Below are 20563 nucleotides of genomic sequence, written 5' to 3'. Positions count from 1 at the left end.
CCTCTCATCCAGACGTTATCGCTCCGCTCCGGTGTGAACGAAGTGCACCAACGGCTCAGAGTGAGCGACAGCAGGCTGGCAGATTTCCGCGGGGTCCCAGTGTCCACCGGTTTAACTGCGCATTCGCCGTGAGCGGTTTCGTCATTTGAGAGGTCATTTTGTAGGCCACTGATCAGCTTCCGCCTTCAGATTTGTAGTCCAAAATTCTTAAGAAAGACCTAACTGCAGACAAAATGCAGACATGGAGGCAGACATCTTGATCTCTGCCTCAGCAATTGTTCATGTCTTTTTTTTTTCAATTAATGGATTTCAAACATTACATGACACATCATAAAAGAATCAATAACTTTCTAAAGACTTAGTGAATTAATTTATATTGGACTGTTTAACAAATCTTCCAACTGCTAACTTTTCAGTTTAACATATTGTATAAAGTCTTTAAAAGAGTCAGTTGACTATATGTAGCCTATGTTTTATATCCATCTGCTACTTCACAGGCAATAAAGAAGACCAACTTCTGCTGCATGTTAAAGTCATTTTCAGTCAATTGCAGCCAAAAGGCGCACAGGTGGTTGAGTGGTTAAATTATCTCATTAATATCCCTTACATTTTTTTCTTCCTCATTATGAAGTATAATTCATTCCTACAAATTATGATGGATCATTAACAACTCATTTAAAATAGCTAAAGTTAATGTTTATTATAGTTAAATGTAGCTCAATCTCAACCAGCTACAATTTTAAAATGTTGCTGAAATCATGCATTAATATAACAAAATTAATACAAGCACAACCCTTTGGCACTTATATTTACATTTGAAAAAACAAATTTTTCTGTTAATACTTAATAATAGTAATAATAATAGTTTCAAATGCAGAATCTGTATGCGTACTTGAGTATATTTCACAACAGTGTTGCCACTTTCAACTAAGAAAAGCAGATTAACACTTTCTTTCACTACTACCTTTTGTCAATACTGAGTTGTGCCAGTCATTTTGTAACAGTGTATCTACAGCAGCACAACTTCCTTTAATTCTCATCTTGCTACACAAATTTTTTTGCTGGCGCTCCACCTCCTGACTGTGCTATAGTTTAAATCAACCCATTTAAATATCTGAATTAAATATATTTATCATTTAATACTAAGCCTATCACACTACATTTTCATGCAAAATGAACATACTCACATATGACTAATCTTAAACTGTTAATAATTCACGTGCAACACAAAAACTTTGAGTACTGAATAGAATTCATTAAGGTCATGTTGGGTTATGTATTTTATTTCATGGAAAAAATATCATTTTTTGGCATTTCTTTTCAATTCTGTAATCCACAGTGAAGCACTACCTTCACTGCAATTTCTTCTCTTGTATTCATCAATTCTGTAAAACAACAACAATAACAATAATAATAATAATCATAGTAATCATAATAATAATAGTTTAGTTGTAGGCCAATTAATTGCAATAACAAACCAATTGTAATCAACTGATGTGACAGTGGGCTTGGTAAAGGGAAATGAGAGACATATTATAAATGTATTTAACTAGTTTTTTTTAAATTATACAGAAACAGTCATTAATGAACAGAAAATACCTATATGGATTCAGGCTTTAATTAAATCCTGCTAGTCTTTACTTATAGCAAATGAGAATTGCTTGCCCATTTTTTCTGAGTTTGAGAACGTAGGAAAAGGAAAAGGGTGGTTAATACTGCAGATCCTGTGTTTTAAGTTTCATTTTCTATCACAAACTTTGGCACACAAATCACCATTATCATCTTAATGAGTCATCAAAAACCTTCGACAAGCAGCTGTTTCCACAACATTTAAAGTGTGACAAGTCATGATCAATAGATTGCCTTTCAATTACTCTTCATCGTCTGTTAACTTGATGGTTTTCTTCAAGCAATCATCAGGAGAGCTTCAATTTCTAAGACCAGCTGGTCAACATCTCCATCTGTTGGCCATAAATCTCATTATCCTAATCGCCCATCATCAATCAATGCCTCATTTTACTTCTTTCTGCTGTTTTTCTGTTTTACACTGGATAGGCAACTCTTTTTTTTTTTTTTTAAATCTCAGCATGCTTTGGATGATATGTGATCAATTTCAACCAAAGCTGATTCAATTTCTAGGTTAATTTATGCATGCAGATCAGTGTAAGCCATACAACTGACATACTATTATAACAGAAAAAAATACAGTGTAACATCATTTAACATAAAAAATATAATTGGATAACACATAATACTAACCATAGTTTAGATATAAACTGAACACAGGAGCAGTTCAAATCAAGATGAATTATAGGCACATGCGGGTGTGTTTGTTTCTATAACTTGCAATGGCTGGAAAAGACAGCCTTCAGCCTTCAAGCTTAAAACCTCCAAATCTCAGTTTTCTAAACAGCACTTCAGGTTCTTCTAAATGTAAATAATTTACAGCATTTACTAAGGTTAAACAGCATCATCATTGGTTCCCACACTATTGTTTCTCATTCACAAGAAAAGGAATATAGTTGCACAAAGAACTGAAGCAAACTCTTTAGGAAGGCCCCACACAGAAAACATTTGATGTGCAGATTGTGATTATCATGTGCATATGGAACGGTCTGTTCTTGTTTTCAGCTTAACACAGTGACACGTTCCCTGACTGGCACCACGAGCATGGGAGACAAGCATGGTGGAGAGTGTGAACACCGGCTGTGCCCCACTCTCTGCTTCACACATGCATTTGCAATGGCACGACAATGATGCAGCATCCCGAGATCTTTGGATGGAGACATATGCAGGTACTTATAGTGTTGTAAATCACTGAGACCGACAGCGGAGATCTTGGAAAGTCACTCGCAAACATCATCCACACACTTCTCGTTCCGTCTTCTGGTGAACTGCTAACAGCTCTGACCGTCTTGTACGCAGAGTCTCGACTTTTCTTCATCTTTCATCACACGCGTTCCCAGCTTCGGCTTCTCCACTACTGTTGATATTGACAGACTGCCCATCTTTAGACAAAGCACTGGCCTCCCTCCTTTTGGAGTCACGAGTGGTTTGCTGTGAAAAGATGGAGGATTTTGAATGTCATTTAAATGTCAGCACACGTAGAGTGAGTGGGCGAAGATGGCCAACTGAGCCCTGAGTCACTGAAGCACTGCCTATAAATGGAAGGATAAATAAATAAAACTGAGTACTCACTGAAAATGTAATTCCTTAGATTGGAGACATTGATTTTTCAGATCTTTTGTAATTCTTAAACTGAACCCAGAATGCGTGTGCACAAACCTTTATGTGTCTGTTTGTCTCTATTTGCTATTAGTTTACATTAACAACCATACATCTGCATTCTGAGAACAGTGTCTACGCTTTCTTTTTATTCCTTTGTGCAGTCAGCTCTAAAGATAAAAGACGAAGAAAACTTTTATGGTATGTCATGTTCAAGGAATCCAGATGATTTTACACAAAATCATCAATGTTTGTCCTTACAAGGGTGGGCAAGACCGTGGACTGAATTGTATTTGAAAGTGACAAACTCAAACATAGACATTTAAAATATTCAGGAACATTTTTAGGTTCTACACACAGTACATACTATCCCTCATTATATTCCCATAAAAATGCATTTGTAGGCTTGAAATTAACAATTAATGCCTTTAATCTTTATTTATTTGCAATTATTTGCTTTTTGCTTCTTGTTCATACTGGCCATTAAAAGATCCCTTTCTTAATTGATCGGGACAAAATTTTGCTGAAACAAATTACTCCAATGAAGTGGAAGTCTTTCTTTTCAGTGCCTACTTCCCTGTTTTTGTTAAGATAATTCCACCCCAGCTGAACAGTAAAACACTGTCTACTGAGACACAAACAGGAAATTAAAAAAACAAAATCTAATTGTGGAAAATATCAACTTGATAACTCCGACTGCTGAAGCCTATTAACTTAAGATAAATACATATACATATTTGCTCAAAATCAGGACTGTGGATTTTGTCCCCCATCACTTACATTATCAGTGCATTTGAATGGGATCTCCAGTATCAGCCTAGCAGTGAGCAAAACCTGTCTCACTGTTTATTTGGGCACCCGAGTTAGTTTTTTAAGGCAGACTCAAAAAATTGTGAACCTGTCCTTTAATTGAGAACTTTGATCTCCAAATTCAAAACCATGTCTATGTGGGATGATTAACTTTGCTAACTATCTCTGTCGTTCAGCCTCCTTAGTAGGTATTGTTTCATCTGTTGTCTGATTCTGCAACTATTTATGCTGCCTTCTTGGTAAAATAAAATTGTAAGAAAATAAAACAATGTTCTACACACTGTGTACACAGATACTGAAACCTAGTGATGAACTGGAGGTAGACTCCTTGCATGTTCACAACATACTTGACCAATAAAGTTTATTCTACATGAATTTAAAGAATAACCAAACAGATTGATTTTTTTATGAGAAAGAGGACAGCTAATGTATCCTGTATATCACTATGTGTGCAATGTCAGAGTCTCGTATCCATATTGAGTGTTTAGAAATGCCAGTACTTGCTACCAGTGACACCTACATCACTGAAGGAGCGCCTGAGTTTCCTCTGGTGGTTGGAGCCAGTGGTGGTGAGGGCCTGCTTCCCACACTGGGTGCCTGTGTTCACCATCCTCTTCTCCCTCAGACTGGCCTCGAGAGCTTTACCTTTGGAGAACAGATCATAGGTTATTAATTGGCATCCAACAACAGATATTGTCTCTTAAAGCATTAAGACAAGGTGATAGAGATGTTGCAAAGAGCTGACATGTCGGTGGTTGTGTTTTTGTTTTATTTATCTTTCCTGTGAGCGCTATCTGTAATGTTTTATCATTTGTTCTGACCTGAGGAGATAGCATTTTAAATGTGGCCTGCTGTTTCTTCATTGCATCTTCTCATCTTGCATTTTCTGGTTAAAACAGGCACAAAAAAAGATGACGAATGCTCTTACTGTTTGCTACAGAAAGGGGGGTCTCAACGTCGGTATTGGTAAGCCAGGTCGATTCGGTCTCCCTGGTCCAGCTCTCATGGTACCTCGGCTCGATGATCGCGTCCGCCCGACTCCCTCCGCAACCCATCGAGAAAATCATCCACGACAGGTGGAGCAGCAGCGGGCTGACATGGACTCGGTTTGTCTCACAGCCTCTGCAGCATCCTTCCCGGATCTCTACTGCTGCAGCTCCATCCGTGTTCCCGTGTCCATCACCCGCATGAAACTGATCATTCTGCTGGTGCGACTGCTACTGGTGGTAGTTGTGGAGGTGGATGGTGGTTGTGATGCTGCTCCCCACAGACAGCAGCTGACCAGCATGAACACACACTCGAGCTATCTGCGTCACCCACAGAGAGGTGGAGGGGGAGTTAAAACTACATCCAGTCTAACCGTTGATTGGCTGTCTGTGTGTGTGTGTGTGTGTGTGTGTGTGTGTGTGTGTGTGTGTGGTGTCAGCATTATCATCACCATCATCATAATCTTGAAAACATGCACTCATACCAACCAAAATCAATTATATTATCAGAACATGTTTTAATCTTTCTTGAAATTGATTGAAAAGAAAGAAAAATAATCAAATAATAAAAAGAGGACAATTTATTTAAGTAAGTTAACAGGCAGCGTTTGTAATTGCCTACTTAATTGTTAAAAAATAATTAATGCTTTACATTAGAGACCCCTCAAGTTTTGGTTTGGGAAATACCTTCACCTACAGTATTTTTGTATCTTATTGTAAAGGGATTTTTAAAGATACTGATTTTGCAAGTCTCAGTCAATCACATAATTAAGGGTCTCTACAGTAAATTGTTCACAGAGCAGTTGTAATCGTTAAGAAAGGATATTTTAATGATGAATTGAAGAGCTAAGAGGACAAAGAAAAAGTTGAGGACGATAAAAACCAGTCAATTGGAAATTTTCCCCACTTGGTGACCCCAAAGTTATGAATTTATAAAGCAGTTATCGATTATATATCAACCATCAATAAAGCCACCAGCTATGATAGATGGTGCTGTATTAGAAAGCAGTACTAAACACTTTATTTAACAAGTAACGAGCAAAAAGAGGAATGCACAGGAACGATTGACACACACAAATACTAGCTCTGTAACACCTTAATTTCAAAGTAAAATTATTTCCCTTTTATGTTCTCACTGGAAGAAAACAAATAGATTATAAAACTTTATAGGCAGCTTGCCTCGTTGTTCTTAGGTTATGCTTCAAATCCTGTTGAGTTCTGCTATTTTTATGTTATACACACAAAATCTGTAGCAATATTGAGAGCAAGTATTAGAGGGTGAATCATCTTAAACAACAAAAATGTATGAACTTTTCCTTTAACCTCTGACACTGTCAATACATTTAACAGGCTTACATCTTAAAACGCCTTATATGGGACTAATAGTGATTTTGATGCTGGTTTAATTCATTCTGATATGCTTTCTAAACTTTTATCTGCAGTCCAAAAGGACAGTGAGACAAAGTCTTTCACATATAGTATTTATTGTCACATTTAATTTAAATACTTAGTTCAATTTTCAGTTATACTGACAATATACAGTATTTGCACGTACATAGACCTATCATTAATTTTCCCAATCTTCTTAATATACAGAAATCAAAGGAGCATACAACCAGCAGATATATTGCTTCTTTATACTGTAAAATGAAATGTCTCAGTATTTCACAGGATTATAGCTAGAGTTAGAGGAAACAATGGTCAACATCTACTTGTAAACAGACATTCCTTACATGGAGCTAAAAATACATCACCTTAAAAACTGAAACAATAGAAACATATTCACTGAGTTTAGAGCCTTAAAATAAATACTATATTTAACATATACTTCTTTTCTCCGCATCCCCCCCCCCCCCCCACACACACACACGTGTACTGTTGTTGATACTTTAAGTAGGATGAGAAGAAACAACAATAAAAATGTAGTATTTTAAATGTCCTTTGGGTTTGGGCTGAGAAGGAATGTGAAACGTTGTGTTGGGGGTAAACTGGGATGGTTTTACAGCATGGTACAAAGAGAAAGTGACAACAAAGGAGAACAGAAGTTATGACTGGAGACTATTTCACATCTTTAATCTATCCTGTTATTGGATCCCATGATTTTAGTCACCAGTCATTACTCCGATTCTTGTAACTCATTCAGTATGGACCCAGGAATGTACCAGGAACATGGGTGAGAATTAAAGAATGAGGACACAAAAAAAGATGAGGAAAAAGAGGGAAAACATGGTAGGAATGAAAATAAACTAAAGCATGGGTATGTGAACATGTCACACCAAGAACACTACTGCACAGAGAGTGAGAGATGATGCTGGCAATGCGTCTAGACTTTGAAGTCCAGCAGGTTGCAGTCAATCTTGTAGTAAACATAGGGGTAGTACTCCTGCTGGCTCAAATTCAGACCTGGGATGTCCATTGAAGCCTGCAAGGAAGAAGGAGATACAAGAAGACAAGGGTGGTCCACATCATTGTTAATGGGAAATTTCATTTATGTTTAATGAAATAGGCTGCGGGAGCCTAAAACTAAGGTTTGTTACAACTTTGGGTTTATTTTTGTAGCTCTGGCCATTAGCTCTGATGGCTGTGGGAGCAATTACTATGGTGAGTTAAATGTTAAGATCAATACATTTGGTGAAGTTGCTAAAACAATAGGTCCAACAGATGATCAGAAATGTTGTAAAAAAAACCTTCATATTAGTCAAACTGATCAAACGTATCTCAAAATGTTGGTATGTGTTGTAAACATCTATTAGTTTATGGGATGACTTCCTGCTTCAACTTTGACCTACCATACTTTCCATAGTATGCACACAATTCTCCACAGCAATGAGGGATTAATTAGTAATATTTTGACTTGTCATAGCAGGAAAAGCACATGGGGAACATTAACAATGGGTCAGCTCCATTCAAATGTCCCAGGAGGCCATAGAAGTGAAGCATCATGCTCCTAGACCAAAGTTGTGACTTAGGAAAAACTAAAGGGTTCTAATTTGTCAATGGTGTTAATTGCACATGTTCTTTTCCTGGTTTGACATGTCAAAATGTGTGTTTTCTAAAGGTCTATACTGGTGTGTTCACTAAGAACGTAGTAGGTTGGTGTATCAGTCAAAACTCAGCTTGTTTACAGTCTGACTGCTAATGCAAACTTGTTCTTAGCAATCTCGATATGTTCACTCTTGGCAAATACTCTGTTTCTTTAATTGTTTTATTACTACATAAGTGGTTTGGCCTTAACATCACGTCTATCAAAGTATTATCTTTTACACCAATTAAGGAATGCATTAATAAGCCTGCCCCAGCCTTTGTTGAACATGTTGAATGGTGCTGATAAGACTATAAGGAAGCTTTCCAGGGCCTCTTTGTTTCTGAATGTGAGGCTCAGACTTGAGATTGATTGTTTTAACGGTTGGATTAAGGATGTCATTTTCCATTCATGAAAAACAGCTTCAAAAATGTAATTCCAAGCAAAACAAAAAACTAATATTAAATCAATATAAAAGAAGTTAAGTTCACTGCTTCTTGCAACCACTCCCACAGCTTCTGTGTCAACTAAAAGTGAAGCTGGTGCCATAGAAATGTCCCTCACCATTGAATAAAATAAGCTAACATGAACAAAGTGGATGAATTAATAAAAAATAAATGGCAACTCAGCCTGATGATTACACTCGATTTTCTAAGCTTCTAAGGCAAACTGAGTCTTTTAAATTTCACTGATCTACGTTTACAAAAAGCACTTTTCATGCCAGACCCATAAAGATGAGTTGACTCACATCAATGATCGCAGCACTGCTGTCCAGATGTTTGTACAAGTCGTTCAGCACCTCTCTCAGCTTCTTCATGTTTTTCTTGTTGGGCTGGAGCAGCATGGCCTGGAAGTTCACCGGCAGCCCATATCTATAAAACACAAGAGGACCACAAGAATGTTATCTTACACTTAAGGATTTTCTTTAAGTGATGGATGCTGCTGATGGATGCTGCAGAGTCTTCAGATGCTCACCTCAACACTGACTCCACAAACACACGCAGAGCTTTTATGTGAATCCATGCGATGAAGGCTTCACTGAAATTTACTTTCAGCCATCGTACCAAAGGCCCCTAGACCGACAGAATATTTTTCAATAAAGTTAACATCCATTTCAATTTACATCATAAAATTATTTTCCAACTTGAATTGATCTAACAGAAAACACAGTGACAGATTTGTTGAAATGATCATTGGTTTTACTCTTTTGGATGTTATTTAAGACAAACGAAAAGCCAAAAACAGGAAATAAACCTCTACATATCTATGGAACTTGGGGTTCTTAGCATTAAAATTCCTATCTGTATCTCTATCTATTGTTATTGATCCGTAGTACTGAGAACAGCAGTCTTACAAACTGTTTCTTCTTGTCAGTGGACAAACGTGTCATCTCTTCTTTGTCTGCCTTCATTTCCTCCTCATTGTACTGGAAATCACGCACTGTAAACCTGCGCATCATGACACACAGCAGAGAGATGGCAATCAGCTGCGAGCAATCCCCGACCCCCCTCCCACACACACACACACACACACACACACACACACACACACACACACACTCAAGTGCACTTTGTGAAATAGGCTTTATACAAACACACAGAAACAAATACATAAACACACACAATGAGATCTCTCTGTCATGCTAATTGGAGAGACTGTTGAGTGCCAGTGAAATCCTGTTTATTATAGTATGTCTGTTTTTAGTGCATGACGAGCCAGGGCATGCTTTTACAAATAGGACTCCTTCAGTCATGAGCTATCATTACTATCATTAGTCTGTGGATGCTCAATTTTAATAAATGAACACGATTCACGGCATACACAAAAAAGAAAAAATATTGTAGAGAAGTTAAATGGCTACTGTAACAAAGCTCAAGTGGAACTCTAATGAGCGTCACATATTAACTCTTTGCTTGTATTACGCTGGTGAAGAAAGTGAAACTGAGTAATTTACTTGTTTTCTCTGGCCTTGTGTTTGAAGTCATCTATAGCCTTCCTGAAGAGAGTGACACTGAACAGACCGCTGTCATGGTCTTCGAACAGCAGCCTGTAGGAGAGGACAAAGGACCACAGATTAACACGAGAGCTCAAAATATGTTGTGTGTATGCGTCGAGACATATTTCAGCAGGTTTGGTTTTAAAATAAATAACGCAGCAGTGCTGCTGGTGGCCTGTCACACTGTCCTGCAGGCCGTCGACATTAGAACAACAAGCCAATGCATTTATACCAACCTTTCCTGTGTTACATTACAATTGACTGCTGAGTCTCTTTTGTGCTGCATCACAGCCAGAGTAGGACCATATAAGAAAAATGACTTTTGCTATGGACTGTGTGCAGATGAATAAGAAATTAGTCAAAGTAACAAATATCAGTTCCTGCACACTGTGGACACATATGGTAAATACAGGGAATAGTAATATTTCAGTCAAGCACTTCACATAAGTGACAACAGCTCATGTACTGTGTATTAATGCTTCAAAAGGACAACATCTAGTCCCAGGGGCCACAACTCAACCATCCAATACAGTACAGAAAAGAAAAAGACTAACTTAGACTTACTTGATTTGTAATTGATCAAATTTGCACATAAATTCACTGATCTCAAAGTTTCCTGATTTTCTTTGATACACACAAATTGATTCTTTTTAGTCTGAAGAAAAAAAACATGTTACTTCACTGGCTTTCCACTCACCAACAACTAATTTTGCTGGTGGGAATACAATTTAAAGACGTTATATAAAAAGTTGTAACAATTAAAGATCAAGTCTTCATGAAACAAAAACACCTCTTTGTAGTGAAATATATGTTATGTCTAGTTTCCAGGTCACACTGGCGGACAGTGCCCTGCAGCTGCATTAGAAATACAGGTTGCTTGGTTACCACACCAAGCCGCGTCAGTCCAAAAGCCCGAACATAACGTCTCAAATCATCCGGCCACTTTGGCAAAAGGTCAATTGCTTTCCACAGGTCAACCACATAATGGTTTCTATTCCAATAAGAGTGAATTGTTTTTTACAGGTCAGCCATATAATGTCTCCAATTTTAGTCAGAGTGAAGTACAAGGCTGAACCAACTGTAGAGGAAATGAAGCTGAGAGTGAGGAGAGCAGGAAAACTGGTGTCTGATTTTCTAGGATATACAAGATTATGACATTAACAAAATCCTGTGCAGCACAATCAAAAAACATGAGCACTGAAACTGGTGGTTCAGACACAAGTGCATGACTTAAAACCTGACAAGGGTAATTCTTGTGATCTCGTAATATTGCAGACACTGCTGCCTCGCAAGGTAAGAATACTTACTTAGTGGAGCGTGGCACGACCATGTCTGAAAGAGTTTCATACGTCTTCTGCCAGTCAGTATAGCTTGTCCTGGTCAGAAAGGAAACGTCCATGAACATTTAGTCTCCTGCAGTACAATCAGTATGAACATTTGAAGCTGATACCAATATTTATTTACCAAGTGACCAGCTGGAATTATACATGCTCATAATATATTCACTTATTGGAGTCTGTCCATCAATGTAAAACTGTCTGTGTTACATACAACATATTAAAATCTACATAAATACAATGGTTAAAAGTCATTTTCATGCAATGTAGCTGTAGTTGACATTTGGGCTGCGACAAAAAATTATTTTAAGTGTCGATTAATCGGACGATTATTTTGTTGATTCAGTGACCAGAAAATGATCACAATTTCCTGCAGAAAATGACATCACATAATCATAAGTAATGTGTTATATTATTGGTCTTACAATAATGTAAGACCAAGAAAAGCAGTAGATTCTCAATTTCCATCCAGAACCATTAAATGTTTAATCAATTACCACAATTGTTGTTAATTGATTTTCTTAAAAAAATCTTATGAAAAAGAGAAAACCAGCAAATCCTCACATCTGAGAGGTTGGAGCGATAAAAAAAATGTTGTTTAAGAAATGACTGAAATGATTAATATGACGATGCAGATGTACTTACTTTGGGACGACCGCCAGCATGGTAACCAGATACTCTGAGTCCAGAACGAAGTCCTCTTTCTTAACTATGTCAGCCAGACTCCTGGTCAACAAGCTCCCTCTAAAAGGACAACACACACAGTCCAGATTGTCAGGTAACACTGTACTAATTTCAAGGCTGGAGAGATTGCTACTTCTTGAAATAATAATGTCCATCCTTCAGAAGCACACAATCGATCAGCAAATGTATAAAAACCTAATAAAAACAAAAATATAAGTGAATCAGTTTTCACTAGACTAAAGCACACCACACTATTTGGTGTAAGAAAACACTGTGTTATCAAGTTTCATATGTGGACATTTTGTTCTATGTTGAATGACAGATTTCAGTCACTGTTACTCACGCGTTCTTCCTCTCCAGGTTCTGCAGGTTTCCCTTCAGGTTGTTGTAAGCTGAAGCTCTGGCCTTCAGGTCATTGTCTATCTGAGTCGCTTGCTAGAAACCATTATAGAGATGGTGGATGTTATAAATCAATTCAATGGAACTTTTCCTGCACTAGGCGGGTGAAAGGAAACACAACAAAACTGCAATTAACAACATTGAGTCAACAGCTAATAATGAGTTTCTCCCAACAAACCTTGGAGATGATCTCAGAGATGTTTTTCAGTGACTGTTTGATTGGATACTTAGCCATGTCCCACTGAAATCTGCTGATGTAGGTGACCAGGTCAACTGTAGAGAGTGGAGACAAGATTCAAGTTATCAGCATTAATCAAACAATTTCCACAGGCTGCGTGTGCTGTAATGACTAGTAAACAGCATCATAATGGCTTTTGCTTTTTACCACCTCCATCACATAATGTCTGTCCACTAATGAAGACGTTACTTGTCAGTGTGATGATGTTAACAGGGATTACCTCCATTGGCCAGCAGGTTCTCCTGGACTTTGTCTCGGCTGTCCTCCAGAACGTCAGCCATGTACTGAGCGACCTTCTTCACCACACTTAAGCACGACATGGGATGAGGAGAGTGGTTACAGACAAGAAGAAAAGGTCAAAAAGAAACAAAAGTCAGGATTGTGCTTTCTCAACATGGCTTTTACTTCTACTAACATCACCAACAATTTACCAAAGAAATAAATGTTTTATATTCATTAAAGAGTTACATGAACTATTTTGTGTGTGGGATTTAGTGGCATCTAGTGGTGAGGTTACAGATTGCAACCAGCTGAATACCTCTTCCCTCACCCCTCACCTTTCCAAGCATGTGAGAACATACCGTGGCTTCCACCTCAACTTAAAAACATGAAAAACTCTCTAGAGCCAGTGTTTGGTTTGTTTGTTCTGGGCTACTGTAGAAACATTACAGAACAGCACAGCCGCCTACGTAAGAAGAGGACCCCCTCTTTATGTAGATATAAAAGGACTCTTTTTAAGGTACCAAAAACACAACAATTCTTAGTTTCAGGTGATTAAATTATCATGAAAACAACAAAATGATACTCCACATCTGCCAATAGATCCTCCTGAATCTCACACACTGGTCTTTTAACTGAACTAAAATAATAACAAGGCACATAAGATCTGTGTAAATGTATTATTCACCTTTCCACAAACGTGTCCAGTTTAGCCAGCTCATCCGACAGTCCCACTAAGACATCTAGTGTTCCAACCTGTTTGAGACGGATCACAATATATTAACAAATGCATTATCTGCCTGGTCTTGTCAACTATTGTATTTCAGTGGCTGTTAGATGACTGTTGTATTTGACCTTGAGGTCCGGGATGTTGAACTTGTTGTTGTTGGACAGGTTGTTGGTGCGCGTGGTGGCCACCATCAGCTTGTCCCAGGTCTGCTGGCATGTCTTCTCCCCCGGAGCAGAGATCAACCAGAATTCTGTCATGGCTGCTGGCAGAAGGTTTGTCCACCGGGCCTCTGAAGTAAAAGAGTCACTGGGGGAAAAGTAAAGAAGAAGATGAGTAATACATTTCTGATTACTACAGTTGATCAATGTAACAGCTTGCATCGCCCCTGCTGAAGAAGCTAACTGAAATCCTGCACGTACAGCTGTTATGTTCCTGACTCTGACAATACTCAGGAGTATTTTAAATGAAACATATTCCTGTAAAACGTCAACACGATATTATTGTAAATGGTGGGGAATTTTGAGGATGTTGCTGGGCTAAAACTCAAAGAACCAACTCACACATGTAGGCTATACATCTCTGTAGTAAGTATTGGTACCTTGAAGTACTGGAACAACTTTTGCACAAAATTACACATTTTTGCAGCATCACTGACACTGAAAGTGCATTTGAACTTTTAACAGCCAGTGTGAACAGCATGATTTATAACAGCATGGACAACCTCTTTCTTTCTTTCTTCTTTCATTTGTTGTACATGGACACCTGACTGCTCTTACTGAATACTGCTGACAATTTTGTAAAATGTTGATTGGAAGACTTTCGCTGGTAACAGAGTATATTTACATTTAGTTAAGTCTCTGTGTACTTTTCCACCAGTGAGGACAGAAATAATCCCTGAATTAATCAGTAACATTTGTTCCTCTTTTTACTTTAGTTATGCTTCTGAATCATTGACTTCTTCACACTTCCCCATGCCTACAGTGTGGTCACTGCCATAAACACAGCCTGTTGATTGCATCACTGAAGCACTGTAGAGGGAACCAGGTCTCCATGTCTGCTGATTGACTTGTCATATGATCAGTGTCAGGACATGCTAAAACACACATCTTCATGCGAGCTAAACACAGAGCCCATGCACAGCTGATAATCGAGGCTTTAAGAATTACATTTGTAAATCCTCCTCTAATTAAAAATCACTGATAAACATCAAAATAACCTGGGTCATATGTGGTTAAATGAGGAGTTAGCCTGCTGCTGATACTAGCTTATTAGCACTGCAGCCTCACGCTGTCACGACATCAATAATCGGTGTATACTCGTACTTACCGCTACGTAAACTGCCGTCAGTGTTTGTTCACACGGTGTAATTCAGTTAAACAGTCGATACTCCCCATTCATAGCGCAGATAATAGCAGGTTTTTGACTCAGAGGTCCTTCAGCACAGCATCTCACTCACAGTCAGCTGATCAGTGGAGTAGATGTGCGCATGCGTACAGGTTGCTGCGCACTATGCTGCTTTCACTTAAGTGACAATATTTGAAATTAGAGCCAGGAATAGGACGTGTTAAGCGTTTGTAAAACTATTAAAATGCTTTGATTTGAGAAAACATCAATGTAAATCCGACACACTAGTGTTTTTGTGGTTGTTTAATTTAGTAGCGGTAGCTACTATTCTGCCAGCAGTAGTGAGACGATGAGGAGGGAAACACTTTTATAAGTGACAATCGTATTGTTTAAATGTGCGTTTTACCCTCTTGTAACTTACTCTGCACTTGATAAAAGTCTCACAGTCTGGATGTTGTATTTTTCGGCTGCGTCATTTGTGCTTAGACAACAGTTCTAGTATTTCCGACAGCACTGGAAGGTAGCATACGTGTTTGTTTTGACATCTATTAGTGACTTACATTTCAATAAAAAAAAACATTGAACACTATCTTTCTGTTACCTCATAAATACATGATTATAAATAGAATCAATGAGTTTCTGTTTAGGACTGTACTCTAAGAACACTTTCTAAATCAATTTGACAAAAATACTAACAATGATTGCTATATTACTCATTTTTGACAATCCCAACTTCTCGTTAGATGAAACTTACATAATTAATTTGATTAATATCTTGACAAAATATTGTATCCATAAAATTATGTTGCTTAAAAGATTACCCTCCTTTTATATTTTTAAAGGTAGCCTAATTTAAAACATGCTTGACAACTACTGAAAATTTAAAACTCGAAAATGAGATTGACAAAAACCATTACACTATTTAAACAAATTAAAATGAACACTTCCTTCAATTTTAAAATGTTTTAATTTTTCCATTTGTAAATGTTTTAGTTGTTCAGCAGACCACAGAGGTTTTTGCTTTCGTTGCGATTCTTTCCTCTCCCTACATCTTGTTATTTGTTGTACAATACAATATAATACCCTTTTTATACTGTGGAGTATATCATGAAAACTGCCTGGAACATGCACTCACTGTGTATTGAATTAATTAATTTTACTCAATAAAGTTGGCAGGGGAAGTGTCTGCATCTCAATATCGACCTCTTTCGGTAAAATGCGAATACTACAGCATGTTATTTTACAGTTAAGTCTTTAGGTGGCAGTGAATCAGTGACAGTAAATCAGCAACAGCATTTTTGAGCATTCAGCTGTTTGTAACCCAGAGAAACATAATGAAACTGGGGAGACAGTGTATACCTTATTATGTACTGCACCATATTCAGGTCAATATTAAAGATCTATACCAGAGCCTGACCAATGCTGTATTTTTGAAGCTGGTACCATATCTATATTTTCAAAAAATGATTTCATTATATATGCCAATATTCATTTTATACATAAATATGCATGTTATATACATGCATATTTATTTTTGATGAAGATCCCTTAAATATGTGGGGTTATCTTTAAAAGAATAACCCTTTTCAAAGAGGTAAGTTTGACATGTCCCAGTAGGAAAAGAACAGGTGTAAATTAGCTGCATCAGTTTCTGGGTCCTGGTGTTGTTCACGCTGGCTCACTTTCTCAAGTCAGAATGTCTGCTGTGAAGGCCGATTGTCAACAACATACAATTTTTACTGAGCGGGACATTCAACAGATGAAAATAAGTCATTAGTAGTGAATTTTTATGTAGACAATTTCTATTATCTCAAAGTTTGTTAGTTTGCTAGTTTGTACATGAATTTCTTTTTACTTATCAGCTGTCGTATAAGTCAATAATGATAAATTTGACTTATCCCTAACTATAACATACACTTGGAGAAGTTGTCTCTGAACTTATTTTGCTATTTGTTTTTTAATTTTTGGATTCGTGGGTGTTCTGTGGCTATTGAGGATTGATTATTTATGCTGTTGTTTGTTTATATCCGTTACTTCTGGCTGCAAATTCAGTTTCCGTCCTGTGGACAGTGAAGCCATTGAACAAGAAATCAGCAGAACTGAAGCTAAAAACTCTAATTCAGTCCTGTCCTCATGGACCCTGACGTGACCTGTAAAGCACATACTTTTGATAGTTTACACTTTGTTTAGATAGAAAACTGGGAACACATTGACCATACAAAGAAAACAGCATTACATCCATTTGAAATAACTGCCACAATTAACTGGCGATAAATCTTGTATTCATGTAATCTGATAACTAAAACTGGAAAAAATGTGAGCAGGACTCTAAAAGAGTATTAAATCATTTTATCAAACACATCAAAATGCTGTTATGACATTATAATAAGATGTACTGTCACCATCTTTGCTTTTTATTTCTAGTGTTTGGTTTACATCTCTGCTCAGCACTTTAATATCTTCTATTGCACACGATTACTTCATAAATAAAGCTTAACTTGACTATCCCAACATGACCTATAAAAAGTAGCTATAAGGAATGAGAAGTGTACAGCTCAAGTGCCTCAAGGTCATTAGAATGACTGTACAGCATATATCCATATATTACATGTAGTCATTTGGTCTCTAATATTAGTGAAAAAGAAGGAAAAAAGGCCAACCAGCTGAGATGCTTAAAAGTAACAGCATCACAGTACTTCTATAGAACTTTGCTTGTTGTTTAAAGTCTGATGTTTTCTAGGTCGTGCCGTTATGTGAACTCTGTGTCCCCTGGAGTGATTATGATAAAACAGAGATAAGAGCTATAGGACAGCCAGGCGGTCACAGTTGCACAGATGAAACCATGCAGCATGTTGCTCCAGTGCCACAGAAACACAAGTCATACGACTAAGGTGGCTGCAGGCTGAGTTTTGGTGCTCGTCTTGCCAGTCATTCAGTGCTGCACTGAACTCCTGACCATCATGCTTAATGATGTTAATTTGCAAAATGATTTTTCCCCCTTATCAAACTGAATTGCATAAAACGCTGAATTATCACAGTTGAACTAAAGCTGTAAGTGGGTGTGACAAAGGCTTACGGACTAATCAACAAAATATCCAATAAGCTCTTGAAACTTAATAATCCCCCACATTCCAAGAGACACAAACAGGAAAACAGTAAATATCAAAATAATCCTGACCTAGAAGGAAGCATATTATGAATGCATTTTCCACACCACTGTTTTAGTGTCCAGAGAAATCAAGTAGAGCTGAGTTCAGCAAGGTTGTTAAAACACTCTCTCAGGATTTACTGAAACTGTTGTAATTAAAAGGCTTTTGACCCAGTGACATTCTCAACCATATTACGTCCCCAGCAACTAGGGCTTTTTGCTCATTTAGTCACAAATGTCTTCAAGGCTCATGAATGCTGTATAAGGAAAACATAGGGATGAAAACACTGGCTGTGCACTCATTTAATATAAATGTGCTACAAAGAGCTCAGCAGTTTTGCATTCACAAACAGACTTGCGAAGACGATTAGAAGATTAGGAGTCAAATATCTTTAGGCCATAACCATATACGCACAAGGATAAGGACATACAAAAAGTGTAACTAAAGTATTTAAAAAGTTGACTATAGTTTCCTTAGTGTATTCACTTACTTTTACTGTATTAAAGTTTTGACTGGCCTTGTTTGTATAGCTGTTAAACTATACTGGATATATCTCATATTTACATCTTATTCTGTAACAAACTTTGGAAATTTGATTAAATGTCCAGCAAGGTGTGTTTTATAGTGTATTTTCAACATAGCTGTTATGGGTTTTTAAATACACATTCCAATGCATAAATATAAGAATTTATTGATGGGCTCCACGTTGAAATATCTACTGTATGTCACTCATTTATTTCTGTCTTCATGTGTTGATGAGAGACTCTGACTATTCACAGTGTTACATAGGACTAAGTACATTAAATTAGTAGATTCCTTTATTATGCAAAGCAAGCATAGTCAAGGGAAGTTTATTTGCATAGCACATTTTAACAACAAGGCAAGTCAAAGTGATTTACATAAAACATACAGCTAAAGGCATCAAGACCAAATGTAAAAGGAATACAGTACAACATAAAAAGATACATTTAAATACAATTACAAGGAGGTGAATAGAAAATAAAAAATGAACTAAAATAAGACTGACAAAAAAGGAGAATATCATTTTCCAGCAAGCTCAGCATTGTTCAAGCTCAGTTACCACGGCAACTTATGCTGGCAAACTAACCTGGTCTGGATCAGGCTAATTGTCAGTCTTAGCCTGAGTTGCTGACACACACACACACACACACACACACACACACACACACACACACACACACACACACACTTATTGGTTTTAAGTGCAAACTCTCAGCTTTAATTTGAAGGTATTCACGTGAAAACTGGAGGGTTTAGAAACTACAGCTATGTACCCCCCTCTTTTTGGGGGGCCATAAATAATTGGACAACTGATTTAAAATCTGTTTCATCGACAGGTGTGGGCAGTTCCTTTATTCATCATCAATTAAACAGGTAAAATGTCTGGAGTTGATTCCAGGTGTGGTCTTTGCATTTGGAAGCTGTTCCTGGGAACCTACAACATGTCTGGTACATTCCGAGGAAAACAAAAAGCACAGGTGAACTTGGTAACACAAAAAGGCCTGTATGTCCATGCAAGACAGCAGTGGTGGATGATTGTAGGATCCTTTCCATGGTTAAAAAAAACCCCTTCACAACATCCAGCCAAGTGAGGAGCACTCTACAGGAGGTAGACATATCATTATTCAAGTCTACCATAAAGAGAAGACCTCACAAGAGCAAATACAGAAGGTTCACCTCAAGGTAAAACCATTAATAACTATGTCGGTGTTTTTAAAACATTTGTATTATTATTTAGCTACTTCATTTTATTTATTTACTTTAACCCGTACTTTTTTGTTATTTTCGTAGCTGCTGTCTTTCCATCTCCCTTGTTAAATTATTGTTTTGTTGTATTATTCGTCGTGTTATTTCATACACCTAATGTATAACTTAAAAGTGCCATTATTTTGTAATGCAGATTACACATAAAGAAATAAAGAAAAGTGTGCGGATACTCCTTCTATCAAGTTTCCGCATCTCCGCATTGACTTGTATGATTGCTCATCCGGCTTTATTTTCAGTTTTGCTGTCCAAATTCCATGTGCTACCTCCTGGGGGGGATGCCATTCAAACAGTGTTTAATTGATTACTTTGTCTGTGCTGTTGGCTGTGGAGGTAATTGTACTTCATTTTAGTTAATTGGGTTTGAAGTTCTAAGACTGGATGAACTATTATTGTTGTTGTTGTTTTTTTGTCTGAATAGTCCCATGAAAACAACAGCAACAGAGTTCCTAGACTGATTAACTGAAACGAGTGGCCATTTACGGAAAGTTTATGGTTATGTAACTTGTATAAACAGCACAGATCTCACTGCAGCCTATATTATATTCGGAAATCCATATTTGGTATGATCTAAAAAATGCAGACGGCTCATTGGTTGAACTGAACTGTAAGTGCCGCCCACTAGCCGTTGATTACCTT

General features: G+C 37.4%; 2 protein-coding genes across 2 annotated transcripts; both read right to left on the bottom strand.

The window, feature by feature from the left end:
• Positions 1-2940: 2940 nt before the first annotated feature.
• si:ch211-215i13.3 (brain and acute leukemia cytoplasmic protein) lies at positions 2941-5323 on the bottom strand. The gene is made up of 3 exons (XM_053334096.1): positions 4964-5323; positions 4556-4680; positions 2941-3057 (listed from the first exon to the last, which is right to left on the bottom strand). The coding sequence occupies exons 1-3, from the start codon at positions 5100-5102 to the stop codon at positions 2941-2943; spliced, it is 381 nt and encodes a 126-aa protein (XP_053190071.1). The 5' UTR covers positions 5103-5323.
• Positions 5324-6867: 1544 nt separating this feature from the next.
• Positions 6868-15108, bottom strand: atp6v1c1b (ATPase H+ transporting V1 subunit C1b). Its single transcript, XM_053333815.1, has 13 exons — positions 14973-15108; positions 13772-13952; positions 13605-13672; positions 12918-13003; positions 12638-12732; positions 12404-12495; positions 12022-12120; positions 11347-11415; positions 9998-10090; positions 9398-9491; positions 9019-9116; positions 8792-8915; positions 6868-7443 (listed from the first exon to the last, which is right to left on the bottom strand). Exons 2-13 carry the CDS (start codon positions 13901-13903, stop codon positions 7345-7347), a joined length of 1149 nt encoding a protein of 382 aa, XP_053189790.1. The 5' UTR covers positions 13904-13952; positions 14973-15108; the 3' UTR covers positions 6868-7344.
• Between the last annotated feature and the right edge of the window lie 5455 nt (positions 15109-20563).

Source organism: Scomber japonicus, chromosome 15, assembly GCF_027409825.1.
Source record: "Scomber japonicus isolate fScoJap1 chromosome 15, fScoJap1.pri, whole genome shotgun sequence".
NCBI classification, from domain to species: domain Eukaryota; kingdom Metazoa; phylum Chordata; class Actinopteri; order Scombriformes; family Scombridae; genus Scomber; species Scomber japonicus.
Note: the sequence above shows the minus strand (reverse complement) of the source record. Positions and strands in the feature narration are given on the sequence as shown.